The sequence below is a fragment of the Equus przewalskii genome, chromosome 15, assembly GCF_037783145.1.
Source record: "Equus przewalskii isolate Varuska chromosome 15, EquPr2, whole genome shotgun sequence".
In the NCBI taxonomy this organism is placed as follows: Eukaryota; Metazoa; Chordata; class Mammalia; order Perissodactyla; family Equidae; genus Equus; species Equus przewalskii.
The window spans coordinates 53,594,284-53,609,058 of record NC_091845.1 but is presented as its reverse complement, the minus strand read 5'-3'; the positions used below and the strand labels follow the sequence as shown (position 1 = coordinate 53,609,058).

The following is a 14,775-nucleotide window of genomic DNA, read 5'->3' as shown; positions in this document are numbered from 1 at the left end:
GGTGGTTGCATCTGTGGTGGGGCTCCCCTTGCCTATCAAGCCAGCTTTGCTTTACTCACAAATGCCAGTTTCTGGGTCCTCATTGGTTTCCAACAAGATCTAAAAATTGGTGGGAAGGATCCCCGTTTTCAGGTGAATAAACTAAGACCCAAAGAATAAGTTACCTGTGCCAAGGTCACAACTAATTTAGAACGCAGGCATGAACTTGGGTCTCCTGTTTCCTGACATAGAAAGCTCTTATACAACATTGGTGTTGTGAAAATTTTTGTTTCTTTTTAAAATGGCTTTGGAATTCTCAAGTCCCCATGTATCACATTAAAGGACTTGTAGAAGAATTATATCATTGTATTTCTAGATGTGTTGCAAAAGTTTATAAGTTTATCTATCACTCCAGAACTTAGCTCCACCCTTGTCAAACACACTAGCAATGCAAGTCTTTTCTCCTTGGCAGCTTTGTAAAGGAAGCTCTGAGAGAAGTCAGGTTCTCTGGAGTAAGGTGGGATGCTCCAAAAAAAGGGAACTCCTGATTCTCTCTCTCTCTCTCTCTTTTTTTTTTTTTTTTTTTTGATGAGGAAGATTGGCCCTGAGCTAATATCTGTGCCAATCTTCCTCTATTTTTTGTATGTAGGATGCCACCAGAGCATGGCTTGAGGAGCGGTATGTAGGTCCACACCTGGGATCTGAACTCATAAACCCCAGGCCGCTGAAGCAGAGTGTGCCAACTTAACCACTATGCCACTGGGCTGGCCCCCTGATTCTTATACATGCCTTCAAGTTACAACATTTTTACTCTTGTTTGCTTTTTTCTTCTGTATGTTTAATTGCGTAGATATTACCTCATTTTTGTGGAAAATAGATAATCAAAAGGAAATAATTTTTTATTTTTTATTTCATTTAATTTTCATTATTTTTTCTATTTGTGCAAACTGTTTATGTTTGTAGTTAAGTTATATACTGTTACGATTGCTTTATTTACCTAAAATATAACAAACAGCTTCAAAGTCTATCAACATACATCTTCATAGCTGCATAGTATTTCACTGACAAGCCCATGTATCTGGGCACTTCAAACTGTTTTTTTGAGAAATAATATTTTTGACGAGGAGAAGTATCACAAATAATATAAAGAAGAAAACAAAATGGCCCATAATACCGTCACCCAGTTTGATATTTACAAAAGTGATATGGTCACAGGTAAGAAAATTCAAACAGTATGAGAAGATGTAAAATTAGAGTTGACTGTAATTTCTCACCTACTCTCTTCCTGAAGGGAATCACTGTTTCTAAGTATCCTTCCAGAAAAAAACATTTACATATGTATACTAGTCTATGTATAGGTTTTATTGTTTCACAGTTAATTCTTTTATCCATCTGTGATTTTAATGTAGCCTGTGAAATTGTTATATAATTACTTTTATTTTTCCAAAAAAAATTAACTAGTTGTTCCAACTCAATCCTATTTGCCAATAATCAGTTGGCAATCAGTTTTACCAGTCACTTGGTTGGAAATGACTCGTTACCCCAATCATCCTGTAAGGCTGAGATTTCCTCTCTGATCCTTGATTTAAACCTGTATCTACCTGTAGATTTGGGCTAGGATTTTTCTCTGCCTCTGGCCCTGTTTGCTTAGGAAAGTTTCCAGTCAAGTGAGTGTGTTAGTGTCTTTTCATTTGTAAAGACAGATAAATGCACAGAAATTACTACGCTTTCCCTCTGGCTTCTGTTTACCCAGTGCTTCCACTGCCTTCTCTGTGAGTTGGACCATAGTTGGCGAGAGTGACCTGAATTAAATTAAGTAAAACATTGAAAGTAAGGTAGAACACGAAGGTGCTATTTTCTAAATTGTCTTATATAACCTGAATTTAATCAGGAGGAAACATCAGACAAGTTCAACATGAAGGACATGTTACGAAACAACCAGCCTGCACCCTTCAAAAATGTCAGCGTCAGGGACCAGCCTGTTGGCACAGTGGTTAAGTTTGCACACTCCGCTTCAGTGGCCCGGGATTCACTGGTTTGGATCCCAGGCTCAGACCTGCACACCGCTCACCAAGCCATGCTCTGGTGGCATCCCACCTACAAAAGAGAGGAAGATTGGCACAGATGTTAGCTCAGGGACCATTTTCCTCACCAAAAAAAATAAAATAAAAACCATCAAAGTCATGAAAGACTAAGGGAGTGTCCCAGATTAAATAATACTCAAGAGGCATAACAAGTAAATCAAGTTTGGGATCCTGGGTCGGGGGAGGGAAGGTTGCCATGGAAGACAACGTCACAGTAATTAGTGAGATTGGTATATGGGTTGTATGTTAGATAACTGTATTGTACCACGTTAAATTTCATGTATTTAATAATTGTACTGTGGTTATCTAGATCTCCTTTCTTGATGACAGTGGCAACCAACTCATTTTTAATTGTGGTAGATTCAGGAATCTTAGCCCACTTGAGTCTTCTGGGGAGAAAGAAGGAAAAATGGCATTGTTTTTAGTATCTGGTAAAAATACTAACCGGCATCATGAACTATGGTGCCCCCTTGTGGTGAGAGCTCCCTTCCTTCTTGGACTGACTTCACAGAATTGGAGACTGTTATTCGGTCATCCCACAAACACTTTTCAAAGACTATCATGTTTCAGGCATGGCCCTGAATGTCAAGGATACTTACGCTCCTTGTGAAACTTCTAAGCACACAGACAAATATGGAATCACAGACTGGAATGAGGGTTTTGAAGGAATTTTATTAAATAGCTTGATTATCTCTAAAACTTGGCATGAAAGAGAAGGGGGATTTCCCTGTCTTTTGGTTCATAGTGAGTTTGAGGCAGCCCTTCTGCCTAGCTGTTGGGCATTGCCTGTTCTGTACCAGATGGTCTGGGTCCCCACTTGCCACATCACTGCTTGTTACTGGTAAGAATAATACCATTAGTGCTTTCTTATCCCTGATTTAAAATAATAATTTTTAAACAGTACATTTGAGAAAAAGTGAGATTGCTGTAAATCAAGCCCACTTCTCTAATGGACACTGTGTAATTTGCAGCCACGGAGGAAGTGACAGACTCCACTTTGTATAGGTGGTAAATGGAGAATGCCCTTCTATCAGATTATTCGCAGCAACTCAAGTTTCTACCTGCAGACAGCTGGACGAAAGTGATTGAGTGAGGGGCTTGTCTGTGTTGCTCATGAGCATCCTTCATGTTGGAGGCACTGGGCAGTGAGGGACAGAGGAGAAACACAGTAATGATGTCATGATATGGAGGCTGGGGGCTGGTTTACCCAACCCAGGTGATGAAACAGTGTTGCACAGACTCACCCAGATGGTTTGGTGGACTGTTTAAAGAAGGAAGAGGTCAGTTTACTCAAACAGACCCAGTTCTAATATTTGGAAAAAAGGAGAACTCAGTTAAATAGTAGATAATAGCAATGCCTATAGAATAGAAAATGTGTTTCTAAGTAGTGAGTGTAGATATTTTAAGCATTTTATTATGGAAAATTTCCTTAAACAAAAGTAGGAGGAACAGTGTCATGAACCCCGTATACCCTTCGCCCGTCTTTAGTAACGATTCGCTTCTGAACCGTCTTATTTCCTCTGTATCCCCACCCTCTCTCTGCTCTCCCCTGGATTACTTTGATATTATATTACTTCTGGGTGTAATTTCAATTGTTGACAATCATCTTTTTTTCTGCTTTGGAAGTATATATCTCTAATTGTGATGCTTGTTTGGTTTTTGCTGGTTTATTTTCTCTTATCCCTCCCCCAAGAGGCAGCATAGCATAGGCAGTCAGAGCCTGGGTCCTGGAGCCAGAGCACCTGGGTTAGAATCTGGGCTCTGCTTCCTCCTAGCTGTGTGACCGTGGGGGAGTTGGTAAACCTCTTGGGGCCTTCTGTCTGTAAATGGGGAAAATCCTAGTCATGAGCGTGTAAATGTCAGCTATCTCCATCGTTATTGTGTAGAACTTTTGAGTGCTCTTTATGACTCATAGGCTATTTTCATATCTGGTTCTTATTTAACCTCACAAGGGTCCTGAGAGTGCCATAGTGTTATATTCGTGAGGAAGCTGAGGCTAGAGGAGGTTAGATCAGAGGTTTGCAAACTTGCCTGCCCAATGAAGTCACCGGAGGAGCTTCAGCGATTACTGGTGCTTGCCCCTCTCAGAGACCCTGAGTTAATTGGTCTGAGGGGTGGCCTGGTTTCAGTGTAGTTAAAGATATCCCCAGGTGATCATAATGTGCAGACAAGCTGGGAACAAGTTTGGGAACCTGGAGGCAGGCAGAGCCCAGGTACTATAGTCCGGGTGCGCTTTCTGCCATCTCTGCTGGAGACATGCTCTTGGGAGCCAGGACTTGGCTGATAAGTCTTATCATCTTGATTTCCAGAGCTGAGCCCCACCCCCAATCCCACCAACCAGAGCAGTTTTCACATCAAGCTTCATGTGTAAAGTTTTGTTTTTGTTTTTTAATCAAAAGCCCCTAAACAAAAAAAAAGTAATGTGTGAAGACTACTGAGCATCCGTCTCATTCCAGGCACTGTCCCAAGGGAGGGGATCTAGCAGTAGCAAAAACAAGTGCTCTTGGAATGCATTTCCGTCTTCCGCAATTTAGTCATTGAGAATATTTGTTGATGTTGTATCAGTTCTCCATTGCCATGGTGTTGCTGAGTTACAAACAACCGCGGAACCTCAGCGGCCTAGAAAATAAGCACAGTTAACACATCTGTGGGTCCACTGGGGGTCGGCTGATCTTGGCAGGGGCAGCTCGGCCGGTGGCTCTGCTCCACGTGTCTCCGTCTTCCTGCTGGGCCCAATCGGCCAGCTGGGGCATGTTCTTCTCACAGCGAAGGCAGGAGTACAAGGGAACCAGGCCTCCTGCTGCACAGTGGGCTTCAAGCTTCTGCTGTGTCGTGGTTGTTAATGTCTCACTGACCAAAGCAAGTCACATGACTGAGCCAAAGTCAAGGGGTGGGGACATATGCCCCCCTGGCTGTGAGTCCAAACACAGCGAGTGGTCAAGCCTAACATCCGTAGAAGGGGATGCGCTCTCCTCCGGTGGAAACCAGAGGGTGATTGGTTTTAAACAGTAATCTGTTACAGATGGAAACACAGAAGTTGAGCTTATAAATGTATATGGTAACAAAAAGTTGCAACAATTTTAGATATCAAACATCAGAAAGATACTTAGATAAAATATAATACATGTCTACAGTAAAATACAAAGCAGCCATTTAAAATGATATAGAAAGTAGATGATATTGACAATTATTCATGCCATAAAATGGGGAGAAAGCAGATTCTGAAAACACATGTACATTGTTCCCAATTTTGAGAAAAACTATGTATATTCATATTTCAGTAAGTTAAAGATGCATGCCAAATTGTTCATGATCATCTGTGGTGGAATTATGGAATATTATCTTCTATTTATACCCCTGTGGATTTTCTAAATTTTCTATAATGAACATGTGTTACTTTTTTTTTTGAGGAAGATTAGCCCTGAGCTAACATCTGACGCCAATCCTCCTCTTTTTGCTGAGGAAGACTGGCCCTGAGCTAGCATCCGTGCCCATCTTCCTCTACTTTATATGTGGGACGCCTACCACAGCATAGCTTTTGCCAAGTGGTGCCATGTCCGCACCCGGGAAGCGAACCGGTGAACCCCAGGCCGCCGAAGCAGAACATGCAAACTTAACCTCTCTACCACTGGGCCAGCCCCTGCACATATGTTACTTTTGTAATAAAAAAGTTATTTTAGACTGTGTTAGATGTGAAAAGTAAGAGTAGAGACTGTTATTAATTTCCCTTTTTTCTAACCTTTCAATAGGCAGCAAAGTAATGGAGAATGGCCTTCTCTTCAAAGAACTTCTGCAGACTCCGAATTTTCGGATCACTGTGGTTGATGATGCAGACACCGTTGAGCTTTGCGGTGCTCTTAAGGTAAAGTCAGCCTTGTGTTTCTGCTCCAGGAGCGGAGTTAATCCTGCGGGGCCGCTGTTAGCATTATTGAGTCTGATCCCGAAGAATGGGCTCTGTGTTCTGTGCACTCCCTTCAGCGAAGAATAGTGAATCGAGAGCCTTGTTCGTCATTTCCTGCTTTGCCCCAGCCTTTCCTGGGTGGTTGAGTTCCTTTCTCACTCCTGGTTTGCTTTTATTTGCAAATCTGGGAGAATCGTGGCATTTTGTTCTTTGGGAAATTGGCAGTATTGATATTTGGGAAGCGTTGATGGTACCTGGATCCCCGAGTTTTACCTGGGAGCAAAGTCGTCTAACTCATACATTCGTAGATTTCTCCTGCATGTTATCTTGAGCAGGAGATGGAACTTGTTCCCTCTGAATGATGCTTCTCAATTGGTTTGATGGTTCAATTGGTTGTTCTTTTTAAAGGAAAAAGTAGTTGGCTGCTGCCAGAGGTTTTTCTAAGAATAGCTTTATCTTTGCCTGTACAGGGGAAAGATCAGATGAAGGAAGCAGCTTCTGCCTGCCAGTGGCTGGGGAGGGCGAAGGGAAGAGTTGCTGCACTTGGGCTCCTCACTTGTTCCCCTCTGCCTTTAAAAGTCTTGGTCAAGGGGCTGACCCGGTGGCATAGTGGTTAAGTTCACACACTCCACTTCCATGGCCTGGGGTTCACAGGTTCAGATCCTGGGCACAGACCTAGCACTGCTCATCAAGCCATGCTGTGGCAGCATCCCACATAAAATAGAGAAAGATTGGCAAGAGATGTTAGCTCAGGGCCAATCTTCCTCACCAAAAAAAAAGTAAAAGTCTTGGTCAAGGTCCCTCTCCCTGTCTTGACTATGGAAAACCAGCAGCAGGGAGCTGGGCGCAACTTCTGTCCTCTCCTTGGAATCAGAGTTGCTTTAGCTGCTATTTCAAAAAAAGGAAAAAATAAAGAGTTTCAGTGTGAATGAATTCCCTGTTTGAGTGACTTTTGAGTCATTTCTTTTGTAGCAAAAGCCACTTTTCAGGAATTTGAGCATCAAGGAAAGGAGTTAGGCAATCTGGCATTCATGTCACTCTGTCAGGTGAGAACTGCAGAGATTAGAAGAAAGCTGGGGAGACCAAAATCCAAAAAATGCCTTCCCACGCCTTCTCTCCATTGTACATCTTTTTTTCTAGTCAGAATTTAAAACAACTTTTTAGAATGAATACCGTGTGTATAGGTGTGGTCACACGTCCCTATACAATGAGAATTTTAAGAATTAAAGCCAGTTAAAGCCTTGGGCCCCCGCACAGCACACATCTGTCTTTCTAGATGCTCGTGTGGGGCACTCTGCACGTCACGTGCAGACCATGTCATACATTTGAGACGCTGGCCTTGGCTGCTTTGTTTATTTTTGTTGGTTGAGATTTTTATGTGTTTTTAATAGCCCTTCATTACACTAATGACTGCTCAACAGCAGGGGCAGCCCGGATGCCTAATTGCTCAGCACCAGGCTTTGTCGCTCCAGAACCGTTTTTGACTGAACATTTTTGGTGGTGGGCGGAGGAGCTGTGAGATCCCACCTAGCACAGAGGGCGCTGGGGCAGATGACGGATTCCAGATGGAAGGCTCTGGAAATCTCCTGCGAAGGGGCCCCCGTGCTGGTCTAGTGGCTGAACTTAGATTGCCTTTTCATTTTGTTGGCAGGAAGCCTACACGTGGATTTGCACCTGCTCCCGTGACAGGGGGTGGTTCAGGGGGGCTGAGGCCGAGGGTGGGGACCTTTCATCCTCCTTCCCTTGGCTGTCCTTTGAAACAGGATCAGTTGCCATCAGTCCGGTCGGCTTCGTCAGAGCTGGGATTTTTGAAAACCGAGAAACAGGCACTTTGGCAGTAATCCAGTCTAACCGTTCTGTCGTCCAGGTGAGGAGAGAGAGATGCAGAGAGAGTCAGTGACTCAAACTAGCGAACATCGGCTCACTCGGAGTGTGGACGCGGGTTCACGAACCTCCGTCCGGTGTTCTTTGGTTGCTGTGTGCGACCGGACGTTTCTGGTTTGTGTCCGGGCCACTGAGTAAAGTGAAGCCCTCCCTGTGGGAGCCTGTCTACGCAGGGACACGCGGACACATGGCTCTTTTATGATGTCATTAGCAGTTTGTTGGTTTTTCCTGATGATAGAAGTAGTGCGCATTCCTGTGTTTCACACAACAGAAAGATGTTGTAAAAGAAAGTGACCATCGCTGTTACTCCCCACCTCCTGAGGTGACCACCATCACCGATTTTGTACTCTTCCAGTCTTTTTAGCAAGTGTACGTATGTGTATGTCTCCTTTTTAGAAAAAAACTGCTTCGTACCGTTCAAACAGTTTGACATGTTTTACTCTTTCACATTAACAGCCTTTAGTAATCTTCTCCCTACTAGCTAGTAAAAACATGTAAGCTATCTTTTTTTGTGCTCAAAAACATGAGGGCATTTGAGTTACAAAAGAAGGAAGGGAGGGAGGGAGGAAGGAATGAAGGCACAGCTCTTTACAAAGGTAAAAAGAAAATTCAAAGGAATTCTGCAAAATCATTCTGTCCCAGTACATCTCACTGCCGTCAGAATGTCCTTCGCTTCTTAGCTCTGTTAATCTCTTAATCAGAAAGGGAATAGTCTTTTAAATTTTTAAATATCAGCTTTATTTAAGTGTAATTCGTGTACATTAAACGGCATCCATTTAAAGCATATAATACAATGGGTTTTAACAGTTGTACATGCACCCTGGGAACTGCCGCCATAACACAGGACATTTCCTTCATCCCCAAACAATTCCGTCTGTCCCTTTGCTATCTGTCCTGGCCAGGCCGCTACCCATCTGCTTCTGTACACTGCGGTTTGCATTTTGTAGAATTTTTATAATGGAGTTGTACAGTATGGACTCTTCTGTGTCTGGCTTCTTTCACTGGGGGTATGTTTTTGTTTGTTTTACTGTAAATTTTAAGAAGCACTTTATATAGGAAAGTACAAAAATCGTAAGTGTACTGTTCAACTTACGTTATTATTTTTTTCTTCTTCTCCCCAAAGCTCCCCAGTACATAGTTGTATAGTCTATCAACTTATGTTATTATTATTATTTTTTTTATTAATGTTATGATAGATTACAACCTTGTGAGATTTCAGTTGTACATTATTGTTAGTCATGTTGTGGGTACACCACTTCCCCCTTTGTGCCCTCCCCCCACCCCCCCTTTTCCCTGATAAACACCGATCAGATCTCCTTGTCAATATATTAACTTCCACCTATGAGTGGAGTCATATAGAGTTCGTCTTTCTGTGACTGGCTTATTTCGCTTAACATAATACCCTCGAGGTCCATCCACGTTGCTGCGAATGGGCCAATTTTGCCTTTTTTATGACTGAGTAGTATTCCATTGTGTATATATACCACATCTTCTTTATCCAATCATCAGTTGCTGGGCATGTAGGTTGGTTCCACGTCTTGGCTATTGTAAATAATGCTGCGATGAACATAGGGGTGCAAGGGACTCTTGGGATTTCTGATTTCAGGTTCTTAGGATAGATACCCAGTAATGGGATGGCTGGGTCATAGGGTATTTCTATTTTTAACTTTTTGAGAAATCTCCATACTGTTTTCCATAGTGGCTGTACCAGTTTGCATTCCCACCAACAGTGTATGAGGGTTCCTTTTTCTCCACAACCTCTCCAACATTTATCGTTCTTGGTTTTGGATGTTTTTGCCAATCTAACGGGTGTAAGGTGATATCTTAGTGTAGTTTTGATTTGCATTTCCCTGATGATTAGCGATGATGAACATCTTTTCATGTGTCTATTGGCCATATTCATATCTTCTTTTGAGAAATGTCTGTTCATGTCCTCTGCCCATTTCTTGATCGGGTTGTTTGTTTTTTTGTTGTTAAGCTGTGTGAGTTCTTTGTATATTATGGAGATTAACCTTTTGTCAGATAAGTGGCTTGTAAATATTTTTTCCCAATTAGTGAGCTGTTTTTTTGTTTCTATCCTGTTTTCCCTTGCCTTAAAGAAGCTCTTTAGTCTGATGAAGTCCCATTTGTTTATTCTATCTATTGTTTCTCTCAACTGAGGAGTTATAGTGTCCGAAAAGATTCTTTTGAAACTGATGTCAAAGAGTGTACTGCCTATATTCTCTTCCAGAAGACTTATTGTTTCAGGCCTAATCTTTAGGTCTTTGATCCATTTTGAGTTTATTTTGGGGTGTGGTGAAAAAGAATGGTCAATTTTCAATCTTTTGCATGTGGCTGTCCAGTTTTCCCAGCACCATTTGTTGAAGAGACTTTCTTTTCTCCATTGTAGGCCCTCTGCTCCTTTGTCGAAGATTAGCTGTCCATAGATGTGTGGTTTTATCTCTGGGCTTTCAATTCTGTTCCATTGATCTGTGGACCTGTTTTTGTACCAGTACCATGCTGTTTTGATCACTGTAGCTTTGTAGTATGTTTTGAAATCGGGGATTGTGATTCCGCCGGCTTTGTTTTTCTTGCTCAGGATTGCTTTAGCAATTCACGGTCTTTTGTTGCCCCATATGAATTTTAGGATTCTTTGTTCAATTTCTGTGAAGAATGTTCTTGGGATTCTGATTGGGACAGCATTGAATCTGTAGATTGCTTTAGGTAGTATGGACATTTTAACTATGTTTATTCTTCCAATCCATGTGCATGGAATGTCTTTCCATCTCTTTATGTCGTCGTCAATTTCTTTCAAGAAAGTCTTGTAGTTTTCATTGTATAGATCCTTCACTTTCTTGGTTAAGTTTATCCCAAGGTATTTTATTCTTTTCGTTGCGATTGTGAATGGGATTGAGTTCTTGAGTTCTTTTTCTGTTAGTTCATTGTTAGTGTATAGAAATGCTACTGATTTATGTATGTTGATTTTATACCCTGCTACTTTGCTGTAGTTGTTGATTATTTCTAATAGTTTTTCTATGGATTCTTTGGGGTTTTCTATATATAAGATCATGTCGTCTGCAAACAGCGAGAGTTTTACTTCTTCATTGCCTATTTGGATTCCTTTTATTTCTTTTTCCTGCCGAATTGCTCTGGCCAAAACCTCCAGTACTATGTTGAATAGGAGTGGTGAAAGTGGGCACCCTTGTCTTGTTCCTGTCCTCAGAGGGATGGCTTTCAGTTTTTGTCCATTGAGTATGATGTTGGCTGTGGGTCTGTCATATATGGCCTTTATTATGTTGAGGTACTTTCCTTCTATACCCATTTTATTGAGGGTTTTTATCATAAATGGGTGTTGAATCTTGTCAAATGCTTTCTCTGCATCTATTGAGATGATCATGTGGTTTTTGTTTTTCATTTTGTTGATGTAGTGTATCACGTTGATTGACTTGCGGATGTTGAAGCATCCCTGTGTCCCTGGTATAAATCCCACTTGATCATGGTGTATAATCTTTGTGATGTATTGCTGTATTCGGTTTGCCAGAATTTTGTTGAGGATTTTTGCATCTATGTTCATCAGTGATATCGGCCTGTAGTTCTCCTTCTTTGTGTTGTCCTTGTCAGGTTTGGGGATCAGAGTGATGTTGGCTCATAGAATGTGTTAGGGAGTTCTCCATCTTTCTCAATTTTCTGGAACAGTTTGAGGAGAATAGGTATTAAGTCTTCTTTGAATGTTTGGTAGAATTCTCCACAGAAGCCGTCTGGTCCTGGAATCTTATTTTTGGGGAGGTTTTTGATTACCGTTTCTATTTCCTTACTTGTGATTGGCCTATTCAGATTCTCCCTTTCTTCCTGATTCAGTTTGGGGAGGTTGTAGGAGTCTAGGAAGTTGTCCATTTCTTCCAGGTTGTTCAATTTGTTGGCATATAGTTTTTCATAGTATTCTCTTATGATCCCTTGTATTTCATTGGTATCTGTTGTGATTTCTCCTCTCTCATTCCTAATTTTATTTATTTGCGATTTCTCTCTTCTTTTCTTGGTGAGTCTGGCTAAAAGTTTGTCGATTTTGTTAATTTTTTCGAAGAACCAACTCTTTGTTTCATTGATCCTTTCTACTGTCTTTTTTGTTTCAATATCGTTTATTTCTGCTCTTATTTTTATTATTTCCCTCCTTCTACTGACTCTGGGCTTTGTTTGTTCTTCTTTTTCTAGTTCTGTTAGGTGTCGTTTGAGGTTGCTTATGTGAGCTTTTTCTTGTTTAGTGAGGTGAGCCTGTATTGCGATGAATTTCCCTCTTAGGACTGCTTTTGCTGCATCCCAGATGATTTGGTATGTCGTGTTCTCATTTTCATTTGTCTCCAGATAATATTTGATTTCTTCTTTAATTTCTTCAATGATCCATTGTTTGTTCAGAAGCGTGTTGTTTAGTCTCCACATTTTTGCACCTTTCTCTGCTTTTTTCTTGTAGTTGATTTCTAGTTTCATAGCATTATGATCAGAAAAGATGCTTGATATTATTTCAACTCTCTTGTATTTATTGATGTTTGCTTTGTTTCCCAAAATATGGTCAATCCTTGAGAATGTTCCATGTGCACTTGAGAAGAATGTGTAACCTGCTGTTTTTGGATGAAGTGTTCTATATATATCTATTAAGTCCATCTGGTCTAATTTTTCATTTAATTCTATTATTTCCTTGTTGATTTTCTGTCTGGATGTTCTGTCCATTGGTGTTAATGGGGTGTTGAGGTCCCCTACTATTATTGTATTGTTGTTGATGTTTTCTTTTAGTTCTATTAAGAATTGCTTTACAAATTTTGGTGCTCCTGTGTTGGGTGCGTATATATTTATAAGTGTTATGTCTTCTTGGTGGAGAGTCCCTTTTATCATTATATACTGTCCCTCTTTGTCTTTCTTTATCTGTTTTGCTTTGAAGTCTACTTTGTCTGATATTAGTATAGCGACACCTGCTTTCTTTTGTTCATTATTAGCTTGGAGTATTGTTCTCCATCCCTTCACTCTGAGTCTGTGTTTGTCTTTGGGGCTGAGGTGTGTTTCCTGGAGGCAGCATATTGTTGGGTCTTGTTCTTTGATCCATCCTGCCACTCTGTGTCTTTTGATTGGAGAGTTCAATCCATTTACATTTAGAGTGATTATTGAGACGTGGGGGCCTACCACTACCATTTTATGTCTTGTTTTCCGGTTTTCTTCAATTTCCTTTGTTTCTCGTCCCACGGTTTAATCTGTTCTGATGAAGAGCTGCTACTCTCTGTTGTTGTCCTTCTACTTATCTCCTCTGCTCTTGGTTTTGTAGCCCCTTTCCTTTTTTTGATTTTTCAGGAATGAGGGTTTTCCTGAGCATTTCTTGAAGAGGAGGTTTTGTGGCAATGAACTCCCTTAATTTTTGTTTATCTGGGAAAGTTTTTATTTCTCCATCGTATTTGAAGGATATTTTCGCTGGGTAGAGAATTCTCAGCTGCAGGTTTTTGTCCTTCGGGATTTTGAATATATCATTCCACTCTCTTCTAGCCTGTAAAGTTTCTGCTGAGAAATCTGCTGATAGCCTGATGGGGGTTCCTTTGTAGGTTAGTTTCTTTTGCCTGGCTGTCCTTAGTATTTTCTCCTTGTCGTTGACTTTTGCTAGCTTCACTACTATATGCCGTGGGGTTGGTCTTCTTGCATTGATAAAGTTTGGAGATCTATTGGCTTCTGCCACCTGAAGATCCATCCCTCTCACCAGATTTGGGAAGTTCTCAGCCATTATTTCTTTGAATAGGCTTTCTGCCCCTTTCTCCTTCTCTTCTCCCTCTGGTATACCTATAATCCTTACGTTGCATCTCCTAATTGTGTCTGATAATTCTCGGAGAGTTTCTTCATTTCTTTTTAGTCTTACTTCTCTCTCCTCCTCTGCCTGCAGCGTTTCTATATTCCCATCTTCCAAATTGCTAATTCTTTCCTCCATATTATTGGCCCTACTGTTCAGTGCATCTAGATTTTTCTTAATCTCCTCTATTGTGTTCTTCATTTCCAGTATTTCTGTTTGGTCCTTCTTTATCATATCAAACTCTTTTGTGATGTAGCTCCTGAACTCGTTGAGTTGTCTATCTGAATTCTCTCTTAACTCATTGAGTATTTTGATGATGGCTGTTTTGAAGTCATCGTCATTTAGGTTATATATCTCATTTTCTTTGGGATTGTTTTCTGTGTATTTGTTATTTTCCTTCTGTTCTGGAGATTTAATGTATTTTTTCATATTGCTTGATGTTGTAGATTTGTGCCTCTGCATAGAGATAGAGTTTAGTTGCTCCTTCCACTTGTTTCTGCTGGTGTGGTGGGGGAGCAGCTGTTTATACTGCACCAACCAGGAACCCTATCTGCAGTTCCTAACTGGGCCTGGGCCCCTCCTCGTAGTCACAGTGGTCCTTTGGATTCCCTCTTCTGCCGTGGGGGCTGTCATGGAGGGGCTTCAGGCTGCTGGTGCCTACTGTTGCAGCCCACCTAGACGTGCTCCCTCCTTGGGGTCTGCAATGGTGTTATGGGCTTTTCCAGCGGCCAGGGGTAGGATCACTTATATTTGCCGCTCCGTCACTGTCAGCACCCACAAAATCTCACTTGTCCACTGTGGATTGCAGCAGAGCTATTGGCATCTTCTACAGTCTATGGTTAGCTCACCTAGCTATGCTACTTTTGTCCCGGGGTGTTCCAGCCTTGTGGTTCCCGGATGGGTGCTCTCTACTAGTGCTGTGCAGAGGCTTTCCCTGAGGCTGCTGTGAGCCTGTAGGGTTTCCCCCTAGGCTACGGAGCTGGGTCGCTGGAACTCCACCCAGCCCCAGTCCTGTTCCCCAGGAACTCGGGGAGCCCTTTGCCCTGTCTGGGGGATAGCCGGAGATCCTGATTTCAGTGGTAGCTGGTCAGCTGCTGCCCTGCCTGATATTCTCCTCTCCGCGACCCTCC

General features: G+C 41.7%; 1 protein-coding gene across 2 annotated transcripts in view; it reads left to right on the top strand.

Moving 5' to 3' along the window:
- Window positions 1-14,775, top strand: part of GPD1L (glycerol-3-phosphate dehydrogenase 1 like) — a 59,569-nt gene that overhangs the window by 27,482 nt on the left and 17,312 nt on the right. For both annotated transcript variants that reach the window (XM_070575899.1, XM_070575900.1), the window contains exon 5: window positions 5,813-5,925. In XM_070575899.1, coding sequence (XP_070432000.1) covers window positions 5,813-5,925 — 113 coding nt within the window. The remainder of the gene's footprint in view (window positions 1-5,812; window positions 5,926-14,775) is intronic.